Source organism: Ips typographus, linkage group LG4, assembly GCF_016097725.1.
Source record: "Ips typographus isolate SLU linkage group LG4, UJ_Ityp_2.0, whole genome shotgun sequence".
NCBI lineage: Eukaryota > Metazoa > Arthropoda > Insecta > Coleoptera > Curculionidae > Ips > Ips typographus.
The window spans coordinates 1882946-1898768 of NC_138425.1; the positions used below are offsets into that span (position 1 = coordinate 1882946).

General features: G+C 35.5%; 1 protein-coding gene across 7 annotated transcripts in view; it reads right to left on the minus strand.

The window, feature by feature from the left end:
* Positions 1–7242: 7242 nt before the first annotated feature.
* Positions 7243–15823, minus strand: part of Ret (protein kinase receptor Ret oncogene) — a 50262-nt gene continuing 41681 nt past the window's right edge. For all 7 annotated transcript variants that reach the window (XM_081979295.1, XM_081979294.1, XM_081979290.1 and 4 more), the window contains 16 exons: positions 14431–14678; positions 14218–14383; positions 13969–14066; positions 13828–13907; positions 13606–13776; positions 12389–12592; positions 11544–11722; positions 11299–11490; positions 10993–11240; positions 10775–10889; positions 10503–10719; positions 8524–8671; positions 8344–8473; positions 8061–8262; positions 7847–8010; positions 7243–7766 (listed from right to left, as the gene is read on the minus strand). In XM_081979295.1, the coding sequence (XP_081835421.1) occupies positions 7570–7766; positions 7847–8010; positions 8061–8262; positions 8344–8473; positions 8524–8671; positions 10503–10719; positions 10775–10889; positions 10993–11240; positions 11299–11490; positions 11544–11722; positions 12389–12592; positions 13606–13776; positions 13828–13907; positions 13969–14066; positions 14218–14383; positions 14431–14678 (2759 nt within the window). In that variant the 3' untranslated portion in view covers positions 7243–7569. The remainder of the gene's footprint in view (positions 7767–7846; positions 8011–8060; positions 8263–8343; positions 8474–8523; positions 8672–10502; positions 10720–10774; positions 10890–10992; positions 11241–11298; positions 11491–11543; positions 11723–12388; positions 12593–13605; positions 13777–13827; positions 13908–13968; positions 14067–14217; positions 14384–14430; positions 14679–15823) is intronic.

The window sequence follows — 15823 nt, forward strand, 5'->3', positions numbered from 1 at the left end:
CCCCCTAAAAGCCCTGAGGATTAAGTTTTAGGGGCTTCTCGTTTCGTTCGCAGTTAATGACGGGGAGATAAGCTCAGCCTAAACGAGAGATGCGTTATTCTTTAGTAGTTTCGATTTTCACTAGAAACCATTACTTATCCACACCACCAGGTACCTATTTTAGTGTAAAACAAATTATTTTTGTCGTTCAATATCAAAAAAAACTTGTTTTAATCAAAACTACGTTACCATGAATATTCTTGGAGTTTACAACTTATTAAAAACGCTAATATTTGCAAATTTCTGTTTTAGCTTCAAAGTGTCATTATAATATACGATGCGCATTAATAAACTAGGTGCAAAATTAGATTTTGTTAAGGTTGGCGTTTTCTTAACGAGGTAAAAATATCACTTATAATAATTTTTCACTCCCCCGTGGTTAATTCTATCACTCCGGAACAGGGTGGTTTGATGGTGGGGGTTAATTTACTGCAGCATCAACGGAAAATTGCCAGCCCGTAATAAAGATTAATACGGAAAATTAAATTAAAAAAGATCCGGTGTCCTCCCCTAATAAAGTCAGTTATTCGGGGGAGATAAATTTGCTTAAATGTCACTGAAAAAGAAATATCAAAAAATTTTATTTGGACCTTTACGAGAGAGTCGCAATTGGTTTAGGTTATTAGACAAAGTGGTGTGATTTAATTTATTTTTATTTTGACAGCATGAGTAGCATTTGCCTAAATCTCAGTACATTGGTCAAAAAAAGCAGCTTTCAGCTTGCTGCTATTTTGACCAATCACAAACCGACTGTCTCTCTGACTTATGCAAAACTTGGCTTATGGCGACGTTTCCTAGAAGAAAGCAACATTTTCAATAATAAAACTTGGCGGGTCTTAAACATGCGAAATAATAAGCAACAGTACGGAGAGAAACGAGAACTTATTATCGCTTAGGGCACAATGAAAAGCGGCCGGAAACAAATTGGGCTTGTCAAAGATGCTTTTAGTGGTTCTTCACCGCGCAAAATGGGCCAGAACGACCTAAAAGGAAATAGCAAAGAATTATGAGCGCCCTCCGGTCGCCCAGTTTGCTTGTGTAAAATGCAAAACCTGAGAGAACAATCGCGTAAACGAGAGACGTTGAGAGAACAAAACACCTGTCGCAAATTTCAGTAAACTTTGTGAAAACCGGCCCTTAAACTTAGCCGGTGGGGGGCTAAATATTGACCGTTCCGGTTAAATAAAGTTAACTTTGCGCCTTCGTAAAGGCCAGATAAGGTGGGTCGGGACCCGTAAAGCTTCAATTCGTCTTCATCGGCCTATGCAAACAACTCGACGAGGGCTTTTCCAGATATCTACGTTTCGCATGTAAAGATATTATTATCTTTCAGGGCTTACGAATCCCTCCAGTTTGAAATTTAAAGGGCGAAATGTTCAAACGTACCTTTGAGGATTGCGTTTTCACAATTCATGATGTTATGACACACGTTGTTTTATAGTTTTACATAGTTACAACTTCTGCACAAACGACCCCCGATACTCTATTATGTATTATCAAATTAATTACTTCAATTAACTTTGGGAGTTTAGCGAAGGTGCTTGACGTGATTACGGTGGCTTAAGGTGAACGGGCAAACTTTCCTAAACTGAAGCTCAAAGATGACGTTTAACGTACACAGAAAGGGTAACCACACGCCAACTATTTTATTCCCTCTTTTTTCCACGAGCAAATTAAAACCTTAATAATTCATAGGCCGGTTGGTTTAGCTCAAAATAATAAAGTCGAATTTTAATTAGTCGGGGGGGCGAGCGTGCGAAAACCGAGAATTTATTAAATATAAAAAGTGCGAGCAAAGTGGAAATTTCACTCTGTCGGAAAATAAAACGTATGCATACGGGGAAATTCGTAATGGAAGTTTCGGAATTAAGTGGATGTGGTTTCAGGTTGTAAATTATTTACATATTTACAGTTACTACGCGTCTGCTTTAGGTTTGACGCTTATTGCCAACTAAGTAATACAAGTATATTTGGTTGCCTGCACAACAAAGTTAAATGGCGCTGACAGTTGTGACGCTCGTACGTTCATAGCCTACTTGATTTTGTTATATGTCAATTGTCGACAGACAATAAGGCACTCCAATAAAATGTCAAAAACAGCTGATTGAAACTTTTGGAAAGGCAAACACTGTCATTAAAACACATTTTCTTATGAATACTGTTTTAGCGATTTCCTAAAGACTATCAGTTGATATTTCATAAAATGCCTGCCAAATTCATAAGAAAGAGTGTTTTAATGGCGGTGTTTGCCCTTCCAAAACTTTCAATCAGCTGTTTTTGACATTTCATTGGAGTGCCTAATTCAATTTCAACGACAATCAAAGTGGCAATGCATTTTTTAGTTAAAATTTAAACTTTTACACTGCAACCAACTGTAAAATTCAGTTTTTGGATAGTTTTACCCAAGCAGTTGTTGCACAAAGCATAGCTAAGTCAAAAGAAATTCACCTGAACTACAGCTTAATCACATAAGCACCCCATCGTAATTTCAGAGGTTTTTGAGGATTGAATCGTCAAATTTCCATTCGCAACTGCCAACTTACTCTATAAAGACACTCTCCTGTACTAATTCAAGTTGTAAAACGCAGTTTTTGTTAAGAAAACTAGAAAAAACAGATATTTAAAACCCTATAACTCACTGACGTTTTGTTTCAGAACTGTCAACGTGCGTCTGTCATAGCCACAGCCTCCTAGTCGTATTGAGCTATGTAAATCACGTGACCATAAAAAAAAAGATAACTTGAGCTGTGGAAATGTGGTAGTGGGAAAAGTTTTAATGGTACACGTCACGTGATTTTTGGGAAAGCAATTTTAACCTAGCAACACTATAATGATGACCTGATCATAAAAAAGGTAATTTAAACTGTGAAAATTTGCAAAATAAAATTTTCAAAAGTGGCACATCCAGCGTTATGGTGCATATTTCACAGTGGTGTAATGGAACTAAGACAGTTTAAGTGTAAACAATTTGGAGAAGCCGTTAAAGCCCCCATTTTCGTTCTGGTCGATCATAATGTTTTCACCGTGGTGTGTAGAAATTTTCTGGATCCTTAACGTGGAAATCCGGGAGTAATATTTTGTTTTTATTTTGCGCCCCAGGGCTCTCATCGCGGCTCCGTTCATAAATAAGGATTTAACTTTCCGTTACATCGGATTGCCATTATTTCGTCCTTGAAAAGTAGAAAGAGGACTCCAAGTTTGTGGAGGTGGATTAATTTTAATACTGTTTATCCACGATCTGGCTTCCGGGCCTACTATATGTTATTAGAAAGTTAAATGAATTTTTTTAACGAGTTTTTGGCTCCCTCCTGCACTTTTTTTCGGTTTTTGGTTTTGAGTAGCTTCAGTGTAACTCTTTTGTTATGAAGTATTTGTAACTTTGATTTATCAACAAACAGTATTTGCCACTGCTCTACATCAAAAGTATGGTAAATGTACTACTCATATTAAATTCACACACACATGTTGCCGATTTTGCTTTTGTGCTCGACGTCGCCTTCAGCTTAAATAACTTTATCGTAGCGGATAATGGACGACATAGAGTGTCGCCATCCGACGATGCGTTTTCCCATTTCCGACAACTGAAGGAGTCTGGAAACGCCTAGGAAATGTAAACAGAAGTAAATCTGAATGCAGCGATGATGAGAATTACGGCGACGTTGCAAACATGAAATAATGCTGATGAAAAACACTGAAAACTGACAACATCGTTAACGTTCATCTGCGATAACCGCAAACTTTTGTCTTCTCATTACATAAAACAGCTTCCGAAACATGAGACGATATAATGCCGAGGCCGTAACAAAAAACGCAGAACAAAGTTTTCCCGGACTAAATTCGGGAGTGTACATTACCGGGCGGAAGTTGCAAAAGCATTCCGACAGAGTTAAGCCGGTTGTGCATTACTGCCCCGGCTCGTTTTTGTCCTCACCCCCCTTTAATACCTCCATGTTTATTTCACCCAGTTATATCAAGTTGAAGTTGGCAAAGTGGAGAAACTCTACCACCTTTGAAACACTACTAAAAAGTTGGTTTTACAGTGAGAGATTTGACTCGGACGGATTAAGATTTACATGAAATCTGATTAAAAAATATTTACAATATAATATGTGATATTATGGTAAAGGAAATTTGACGCCCTCTAGCGGCCAAACGGTGTTATCAATCAACTCATGTGGGGATATTTTTAGAAAGCTTGAAATCTGCTCTATCATTTGTTTTCTATGACATTTTGACGTAGCTTGTCAAGTAAGGGTGTAATTTAGGGTCAAAGCAACGTCAAAGCAAATTTTTTATTTTGCTCCAGGAGCAAAAGCACATTAATTTTTTTAATTTTTCAAAAAAAATTAAAGAATGGAGAAGATACGTGAAATTTCCTTTAAAATGAGGTGCACGCCATATTTTGTCTGTCCTTTCTTAAAACTACGTGAAATTTCCTTTAAAATGAGGTGCAAGTCCATATTTTGACAGAAAATTTACAATGGCGGCCTCGAACGCCATTTTGTCTGTCATTTCTTGAGACTACGTAAAATTTTTTTTAAAATGAGATGCAAGCCAATATTTTGACAGAAAATTCAAAATGGCGGCCTGGAACGCCATTTTGTCTGTCATTTCTTAAAACTACGTGAAATTTCCTTTAAAATGAGGTGCAAGTCAATATTTTGACAGAAAATTCAAAATGGCGGCCTGGAACTGTCAAAAAATACAACTTTTTTATTTGTCAAGTTACAGTTGACGTCTCGGTGTCATTTTATATTAAAATTTCCCGGAAAACACGCTGGTGCAGTCGATTTTTTGATATCTCAAAAACTAACAGAGTTAGACCATTTAGACCTAAAATTTAACATTTTTACCATTTCTTTGCCAGGATCTCGGCCGGATTAAGATTTACATGACATCTGACTAAAAAATATTTACAATATAATATGTGATATTATGGTCAAGGAAATTTGACGCCCTCTAGCGGCCAAACGGTGTTATCAATCAACTCATGTGGGGATATTTTTAGAAAGCTTGAAATCTGCTCTATCATTTGTTTTCTATGACATTTTGACGTAGCTTGTCAAGTAAGGGTGTAATTTAGGGTCAAAGCAACGCGTGTCAAAAAATATGCTATTTTTACAAAAAGTGCAATTTTGGCAATTTTTTATTTTGCTCCAGAAGCAAAAGCACTTGGGTGGACACTTGGTTGGGACATTTTTCAAAAAAAATTAAAGAATGGAAAAGATACGTACGTAGGCTTCTACCAGAGTGTCCTAAAGCTTGTAGAATTATTTTCGAAATGCCAGAGCATCTAAATATTACTGAAAACCTAGTAAAAGAGGTTCTAAAGCTTTCAAGATTTTTTTTAAATTGCTAAATGTCTCGAGAGTCATTTTGAATAGACCAGGAGCCTCGAAATTCCACTGAAAACACCCACAAATTTAACAAATGTCTTAGAAAATACCAAAAAACTCTCAAAACTAAGTTTGACAGAAGTTAGCACGTGTCAAATAAGACCCCTGTCACCTTAAAAGAAACTGAAGAAAAGTGACAGTTTGGGGATTTTTTGAAGTCGAGATGACAAATGTGGCAACCCTGCAACCAAACAATAAAAAAATGCTAACCTAACCTACCTGAGGGTTGAAGAAATCAAGCTTTTTTATGTATTTAATAATGTTTAATTTGAATTTTCTTGTTGGTACAAGTTATTAACTTTTAAGTAAAATTTATGAGCAAATAAAGTTTTGAAGATATTTTTTAACTCTTTCTTTAATATTGTATTTCGTCATGGATGATTAAATAGAATCTTTCCAGGTTTTGCCACAATCACATTATCGGATTGTTAGATAGGATCGAGCAACGTTAATTATTAAACTGAAAGGGCCAGAGAGGGGGAGGGAACCTGTTTGCCGACCTGAATGGTTGTTTCGGCCTTGCCATCCGTTTTTGTTCCAGTTTCCAGCCAGACTGGGGCAATCGTCAAACAATATATTTTCCGCATCTGTTCTGGCCGTGTACACCGCCCTTTATGTGTGGCCGACTCGACTCGGTTTTAGATTTATTGCTCCCCGAAACCAGAAAACGAGTCTCTGGCGTTCCACTATTATCTCGCTTTATTTTCTTTAAAGTTACCTTTTTGGCTCTTGTCCGAGAAAGTGGGACGGCTGAAAAGTACTGAAAATGCCACTGAAAATTTTGTGTCTCAAACTACACCATTTACACATGTAGTTTAGAAAGCGTCAGTTGAATTTTAGAAACCATAAGATGGATTTAAAAAATATCACTTGTATTTCAGAATTTTAATTTTAGAATAATAACTTTGATTTTCGAAATTGCAATTTGTATTTCAGATTAGTCACTTGTATTATAGAAAAAAGCAGTTGGATTTTAGACGTGGTCATTTGTAATTTGGAAAATTAAAGTTGAGGAAAAAAAGTCAATAGTTTAACGAATATTTTTAATAACATTGTGGTTTAAGCAGTTCAATGAAAAATCGATTTATCTCGAAAACCGTTTATTTTATCGAAATAAAGGAAGAGTACAATTTTTCGATAAAAATGTCAAGAGTATATACATTAATGGCGTTTGCAGCTGAAAATAATGGCAGCTGTCAAAGTTTAAGCAAATTGTGTCTTAGGTCCAGTTAGTTCCTGCCTTTCGAAGACGAGATACCTGGTTTTCATGTCAAATAGAAACTATCTTTCAATAAAACATTAAATCCAATAAACCTTACAATATACAAAGTGTTTCAAAAGTTACGGCCAAAAACGTTAATTGGAAGGCAGTTCTTTGAGGCTCGATATTTTCCTTGGGAATGACTTTAAAAAAAATTATATGAACAAATCGTATTATTTTGACCTCCCAGTATGCCCCCGAGAGATTGTCATATAGTTACGGGACACCCTGTATATTTTATTTAAATTAATACTCCCGATGGACGGGTTTTTTTGCTTAAAGTGATATTAAAAAAAAAAACAATGAACTAATAACCACATAGAAACACAAAAAAATCTGAAATTGAAATATCGCGTTCTAAAATACAAGTGACCTTTTCTGAAATACAACTTACGTTTTCTAAAATCAAATTTACGATAATGAAATACAAGTTATAGATTCTGAAATCCACCTTATATTTTTAAAATCCACGTGATATTTTCTAAACTACATGTGAAAATGGTGTAGTTGAGTCAAACAGGAACAAGTTAGACAAAAAATGACATGTTTCCAGTAATCATGAGTTATATTAATAAATGTAGCACAAATATACAGTTTTTGGAATGCTAAAAATATACACATGTATACAGTGTGTTAGAAAGCCCCATTAAGACTTGACTTGTAAAACGATGGTGTTTTTTCAATGGTTAGGACGCACTGAATTACTTACTATACTTATTTACTAGGTAAGCGTATGTAATTGTTGCTATTAAGAGTTCAAAGCATTATTTTGGGACAAAATCAAATCTGTCTGCCTTTTGAAACAATCATAAACAAAAATTCAGTTCTCCACTAAATCATCTTGTATAAAAATAATTTAAACGAGTATTTGACTTAACATTGGACGTCTTGAGACTTGGCGCTCATATCCGTATATTCTCCCGGTTCTCCCCGGACCGGTTTCGGTACTTTAACGGGCGTTACATAGCCGGGATGATAGTTTTCCCCAGGATCGGTCCATTTATCTTCTTTCGGGCAACGATTCGTGTATAAATTGTTTTCTTTTTCGTCCTGTGGCGTATCGCAGCAGCCTGAAGTTGAAACGTGATTTATAGCGCGACAATGTAAATTCGACTTTAATCACTAGTGCAAAAACAACGTAACAACTGACCTGGTTCCGTGTTAAAGTAGCTCTTATTGCCGACCGCGTTGTAAATTGTTAAATTCAGATAGTCAGTGTTGTCGGCCAGTAGGTTATCGAAACGTTGATACAACTCGTGGAAACTGGGACGTTGGTCTGGCTCTAAGTTCCAACACTTACTCATCAATGAATACCTAATAGAGTGATTGAGGTTGGGAGTTTAAATATTGTCTAAAATACGTACAAAACTGAAGTGCAATTGACGGGTCGTTCCATTCTGTACCCTTGTTTCAGTAAACTGTAGAGATTCTGGACCTCAATTCCTGGATAAGGACTTGCACCCAAAGTAACCAACTCCCAGATCAGAATTCCATAACTCCAAACGTCCGATTTGGTGGTGTAAACGTGATCAGCCAATGATTCGGGCGCCATCCATTTTACGGGCACTAGAGATGGTAAATTTGTTAGTATACCAAGTCTTGCTAATTTATACTGACATGTACAGGGACGGTTGAAAATAACCTTACCACGTCCTTTGCTTTTCTTAAAATAAGCATTATCCTCGTAGATATCTCTGGTCAAACCAAAATCCGATATTTTGCACACCTTATTCTCGTCCACTAAAATATTCCTAGCTGCTAAATCGCGGTGGACCAACTAGAAAAACTTGGTTAAATTGGTTAAATTGAAATAAAAAAACTAATTACCTTAATATCGCTTAAATATGACATGCCGCTAGCAATTTGCCGAGCAAAAGACATAACTTCTCTTGGTGTGACGTTGTAATCTAAACCGTTGCTGCCTTGACCTGATTCGTTGGCGGCCAACACGTGACGACTTCTTCTCAGGTAATTCCTATCACCCAATGATTAGTAAAAACAGGGTGGTCCAGTTTTAAATGTCAATAATTCACCATTAAAAAAATAAGTTAACATACATATTATGTCATTTTCCTGAAAAATGCTTCCTAAGAAAAATACAGTTCACAAATGTTCAATTTAAAAAATCAGTTTCTTGTCATAACTGTGAGACCGCTGGAGCAATTTTAATCAAATTTAGAACAAATACATATGAAATTAATATTTCCATTAATCGAAACTGTCCAGTGGTGCAAATACAAAAAGATGGTTTTCATTTTTCTGCCTTATATTCTATGTCACTGGATTTTTCAAAATTTTCCGTTTTTTTTACTATTTCAATTTGACAAAATAAGTATCTCTTACAACGAAGAACAAGAACTTGTTTACGAAAAAATTGAGTAAACAAAACTTTTTAAGTTTAAGGGTTTGCACGATTTTAATGGACTACCGACTCATATCAAAAATACTAAAAAACTTGACACTTTTAAAATATTAATGCGAAACTTTTTGAAGGTGGACTAAATTTGTGATATTTTTACAGCAATTATTGATAGAATTTGGGCAGTTTGTCTGGTTTTGTTGAGTTTTGTATTTTGTTAGGTCGTGACTTTGTTTAAATTTTAGATATTTAAGTGTTTAGTTTTAGCTTTTAATTGATTTTACACTGTACTTTTTTACATTTTTGCTTATTTATATATTTACTTATCTCTGTATTCCGTATAGCAATTTGCTAAATAAACGTATTATTATTATTTTCAAATTTTGTAGTCAATTTTTTAGATATTTAAGTGTTTACTTTTAGCTTTTAATTGATTTTACACTGTACTTTTTTACATTTTTACTTATTTACATATTTACTTATCTCTGTATTCCTTATAGCAAATTTGCTAAATAAACGTATTATTATTATTACGTTTAAAGACCCAAAACCAACCCAACCCAACATAAAAATTGTCTTGAAAACGGCGAAAATTGACTTAAGAAGCTTAAAAAATGTCTTTGTAGCCAGTTTTCACAGTTTCCAGACAAATTGAAAGACTTTAGTTTTGAAAATTGACTTAGAAACCAGTAAATTTACTTTGGAACTGTGAAAATTTACTTGAGAGGCTTAGAAACTATCTTTGTAGTCAGATAAGTTGAAAAACTTGTGAAAACTGACTGGTAGCCATGAAAAACTACTTTATCTAGAATTTTTTACAACAAATTCACACATTTCAACCTTGAAAATTGACTTGGACCAAAAAGTGACTCTGAACTAATGAAAAGTGACATCAAAAGCTTAAATTTTGCATTTGAAGTAAGTTTTCATAATTTAAAAATACATTTCAATATTTTAGTCTTGAAAATAGTCTTAATTACAGGATATTGATATTAGATTCATGAAAATTGACTTGAATACTAACTTTTCAGGTTTTTTTACTTTGCTTTTGGGAAATTGAGTTTTAGGCTTATCTTCACCAAGTTTTTGACAGAGCAGACTTAAAAAAACTATTTTTTACATTTTTCGTAGGCTTAATTATGCCATTTCATGCTATGTGAGTATTAATTTGACTTCTAGACGCTTCACTGTGCTTTAAGACTGAAAAATCGAATTTTAAACTATTTTTTATAGTAAAAGTTAAGTTTCAGACTCTTCATTGATGAAAGTAAACAATTTTGGCATTAAATGCTACGATATTAGTCTAAAACTTGAATTTTTAGCATAAAATTAGTCTGACTGTCTGACAGTTGTAGCAAAAAAAAGATAAATGACATAATGCGTGTCAACTTATTTTTTGATGGGGTGAATTATTGAAATTTAAAACTGGACCACCCTGTATAAGCACCTTAAGGAACCATAGGCAGCATATTCGATGATAAGCAAAAACGGTCCCTTATCACTATCTCCCAGATAACATTTATTGTCAACGGGACACACTCCAAGCAGCTTAATAACGTGGGGATGATTTACTCCTTTGAGCAGTTGGTACTCGGAGAACAGATCGTAAAAATCCTGTTTTCGAGCGTCCTCTTTAAGGGTTTTAACTGCCACTGTTGTGTAGCCTAAATTAAAACAGGTAGTGTAAATCTGGTTTAGCACAAGTGTTGGCTAAGTTACCCGGACGGTTAGCGATTCCGTAAGCCTGAGCTTTGTACACAATACCAAATTCACCTTCTCCCAATACTTTTTCGGTGATGATGCGACGTCGGGGAAACTTCCACTTAGGATCAACCTGGAATAGTGATTCATGTTATAAGTTTTGCAACATAGTCAGCTTTGAAAACTCTCCTCCCTGATCAATCTATTAATACAATGCTTAACAAATAAATCGGTACCTTTGTGGGATTTGTGGTGTTAGTCAAATTCATGTTAAAGTTCAAAACTAATGGTTCAGAGTTGCCATTTCGTTCCGTGTACTCTGAGAAAGGTTGTTCTGAACTTGGCATTCCGTCTCCGTACTTATCCTTAAATAACTTCTTCATTTTGAGACGGTACAGGAAAATTGACAGCGCTACTGCGAACAGCACCAAAGAGGCACCTCCCGTTGTTATCAGGATGCAGTTAGTGTCACAAATCGGTTTTTCTAGGACATTAAATCCAGTTTCAGCAACCGAAAGTTAGGGGGAAAAGTTCCAGCTTACTTTGATTAGTTTTGCTGTCGCTCACCAATTTGTCTTCAACGATTTTCAGCTGGGGGCCTAAAGTGCGGTTCTTTTTCGGTCTATTCTCGTCTAGAACACACGTGCAACCACCATCGTCACAGTACCCAATCCCATTACATTCGTCAATACCTCTACCAGTTTTTGGGTTAAGTTTGGCTGGTAACGACGTTTCTACAGTTTAGAATGTTTTTATCTTTACTAAACTAACTACAGTTTATACTCACTAGTATGGCAGTCTTGCGGACACAATCTACGTTCTGATAGCATTTCCAAAGAATCACAATATCCATCGGGACAGTATTTATTATCAGGAGAGCAAGTAGAGAACAAATGAGTAGTCACGTGATTACTTGGGCGCGCATCTCCCACCCACATGCAACGAAATGGATTGGAGGAATCTTTTCTAAAAATAGTTATCATATGTAAACACTGTGATTTGTTCAAGTTTGATGAATTAAGCCATATGATGCCATTTAGAAAGCCTGCTATATTATAATTGTCCTGTTAGTTAATTAAATTATTTCAGTAATAAGAACAAACATCAAATAATGGCTGTAGTAACTAGTATTAGTTGTATTAATTAGTTTAGAAAAAATAAAGTTGAAAAACCTATTTGTGAAACTTACAATGTAAACGAAAGTGTTTTACTGGTTGCCTATTTGGTTTGCTCTTTTTAATTTGAACCAATCTAGGGGCTCAATCGAACGTGTACTGCTGGTTGTCTAAGTTTGATCCTTAATTCAAGATCAAAAAACCACAAATTGCATAATCTGTGTAGTGCCGTACACAAAACTGCGCTAAGTAAGTTAGATTCTGTCTAGCCTGGTGAACGTAAATGCTATTTATTTGATGTGTTACATGCAAAATGTAATTTTGAATGAGTAGTGCAGAATCCAGATTAAAAACACATTTAGTATGCTGGTCAGTAACATATCAATTCAATCTTGTATGTGTGTTTGTATAACTATTGCAAACTTGTTTAAATACTGTGTGACTTGAGTCTTCAGTCAATTTTGCGACTCATACCGCAAATATTATGAACAAAAAACGAATAACTAAGAACTGGTACCTCAAATTATAACTGGTGGAACCTCCAGTACCCAAACCGCAAGCCGTTCTATTATTGCATTGTTTGGCTTTTTTAAAAGATGCGCAAGTCAACCAGTCGTTTTTCTCCTTGAATTCACCACAAGTTGGTGTGGGTTCAGGCACCACTCTAACGTCAACTTCTTCATAGCGGATTTCTTCGTTTTTGATCCAGCTGATGTTCAATCTGAAAAGCAATAGTATATTATGTTATTAGGCGTAGAAAGAGGCGATTATTGTGCTGAGCTAGGAATTGTCCGACCGAAGCGAAGCTGAGGTCGACAACTGAGCGAAGCACAATAATCGCTTTCTACGTCCGTGTAACGTATACTATTTTTTTTTTCAAGCGGTATACAGGGTACTATCACTCATTTCGGCGATTTAGGTCGCTTTACGGCTTCACTGAAACTTTATTTGACAATACAACAACGCAATTACTAGTATTAGTACAAGGTGTTTGAATTTTGATTAGTGTGCCATGGACATCACGATTTTTGACAGATGACACAGTGAAAGCGTAATAAGGTAAACAAAGGATGTGTATCGTTTTCTAGCCAGGTTAACCGATTAATTCGGACTGGTAAATATACATATATAACGGTTACTGAAAAAATATCATTCTCATAGAACAACGGAGATTTGAAGCCAGAAAACCAGAGCAAATGGCCGATAAAATTTTTGAAAGCCTATTTTCAAGAACCGCGTTCCGTGTAAATTCGGAGCGCGTAACCGTAATCGACAGATGACGCTAGACAGCCATGGTACGCCCTCTGTTAGACAACTTTGGAAATAGCTTCGTGTTGTTATCGTATTAGCCGTGTTGTGTCAATCAGTTTTTGTCTTTTTGTGTCAGTCCGTTTATTTATTGTTTATATTTTGAATTTGATCACAAATTTAGCCCTGACACCTTCAGGAAAACTGTATTTCAGAATAAGAACATGAAAGGATTGTATTGCAGAGCCAAGCCTGACAAGCCAATCAAAGCAAAGTAAGTGTTGCATTAATTTCATCTGCTTTTTTCTAAATGCAACGCTTTTAGTCTGGATCAAGTTCAGGACATTATTTTTTTACCTCCTAGGATATGCAATAGCCTTTCTACGCCCGCAGTACAGGCACACAATAGGCTTATTTTAGACCGCTTGAAAAAAAATATATTTTCTTGTGTCTGGGAGGAATAACTGTGTGTTACTTCGTTCTAACCTTAAATGTTCTGGAACTTTTGCTAAATCCTCTGAATCTGCTACATAGACAATTCCTTCGGAAGTGATTTTAAAAGGATTCACAGAGAATTTGAGAATATTTAATGTAAAATTGTTTGCTCCGGTCAATTTTTCAAAGGGTTGAGTCACTCTGGCATAGTGTGCTGCACTCCTAAAAATTGAATAAGTCAAAACCTTCACAGTACCACCCATTAGCACTTACCTAAATATGTGACTGTCGTTAAAAATCGTAGATCTTTTAAATCGTTTCGCCTCAACCGAAACACTGACATTAATGTAACCCTGTACAGTTTAAAAGAAAAACACATTAACAAAGTTTACAAACTAACTTAACTAAACTTACTGTATAGTTTCCATCAGCACAGTATAAATTTGTGTTTCTTAGACCGAGCAAAAACGTTAAAGGCCGTTTCAGGGTTTTACTTTGTCGGGCAATCAAAACTGAAATTGAAATTCTAGTAGGAAATTTAATCAAGTGCTTTTCCTCTTTACTCGCTATAAGTTAGGGTTTTTTATATTAATTAATTTTCCAAGAGGAAGCCTCATCTTAAACGTTTAGAGTACAAAAGTTCCCTAGATATGAGTTACTTACAGCAATGAATAACTGTCTTGTTCCTCCCGCTTCGCGGATCAACGTGATAGCTACAGTTGGGTTGTAGAAACCCAGAAATTTCCGGATTGTCAGTGAAAGCGTCATAGTTGTGATGCAAATCTACGCCTCCATCATCAAAAAACAACAAGTTTCTGATCCGATGACCCTAAAAATGTCCCAATATAGTCACAGAATTTCTGAGAAGTTACAAACCTTTTTGATGATTTGCTTTTGTAGTAAATGGTGCACGTTATAGTCTTGAGGCCTGGGGGCAGTACATTTCTCCAAGTGAAGATTGATTGTTTTGGAAAAGGTTAAAGCTGTTTGTGGTGTTGTTATGGAACAAGTGATATTGATTGGTAAAGTGGACGTTTCGTTGGTTGGGGGGGTTTCATCGGTGACTGTAATGGTCCACAAGTTGTGAGGGATACTTGGAGGATGTAATTCTATGGTGGTTTTATCTGAAAGTTACAAGTTTGGTGGAGTTAGGACTCACCCAACTTAAGTAAGCCTATTAACTAACTAATTAATTGATTATAATGTATCCATTGTTGTAATTGTAGTTAGGTAACATGAAATCGACAACGTTTTACTTTACAATAGAGTTAATTAAATGTTGTCGACATGTATAGCTAATGAACCCAGATATAATATACGATATTATATTAATTGTCATGAGCAGGCTTTACCTATTTTGGAAACAACATCAAATGAATTCATATGGTAAGTCCATATAGGTGCAGTGTAAATCTCTGAACAGTGGGTAGTTTGTGATTGGTCAAAAAAAAACAGCAAGCTGAAAGCTGTTGAGTCTAACAAACAAACTTCTAAATCTACTCTCTGTCCCAGAAGAAATGGCAGTGACGACATTAAATTTCATATTGTGTGATACAAACTTCAGACTTCTAACTTGAGGCTTTCCTGAGATATTCAAGAAAAACTAGAGTCAAATTTGACGACCTCTAGCGGCTTAACGGTACAACTTAGCCTAGTCCTGTCAACGTCACGTGATAGCCCTATTCATTAGTTTTCTTTTGCTATTTGGTGTGTCTATATTGAAGGTTTCAAATAAGCGAGTTATGGACAATTTTCTGGAAAAGTGCACGAAATTTTGACTCAAATTTGGGGTTATAAGGGCTACAATACTAATAGCGGCCATATTGGATTTTGGTCAATGGTAAATCAAATTTTTACTAATTTTAGTAGAATCTGACTGTCCTAACTAAACTATAGAAATTTTAACAGTTTTTAGGGCGTGGCACCCCTTTACCGTAGCTTTGGTAAATTTTGACCCCACATGACTAAGATACTAACTAAAAATAAAAACCAGTAAATTCAAATTACGTATGGAAAAGTTTGAGGAAACAAACGTTAGAAAATCAAAATTATTTGACAGTTTGTCACGTGACATTGGTTTGTTTTTTAAATATGTTGACCAGATGACAAATTGTCGAATTACAAAGTTGCAGAGAGAGTTAGTTTAGCTCTGTGCCAACTTTCACAAATAAATTTGTAAATAACATACGTCAATGACGTCAAATTTCCATCTCGCTCAGTTTACGTGTAATAGAAAAGGAACGACAACTATTACGTCACTGCCAATAGC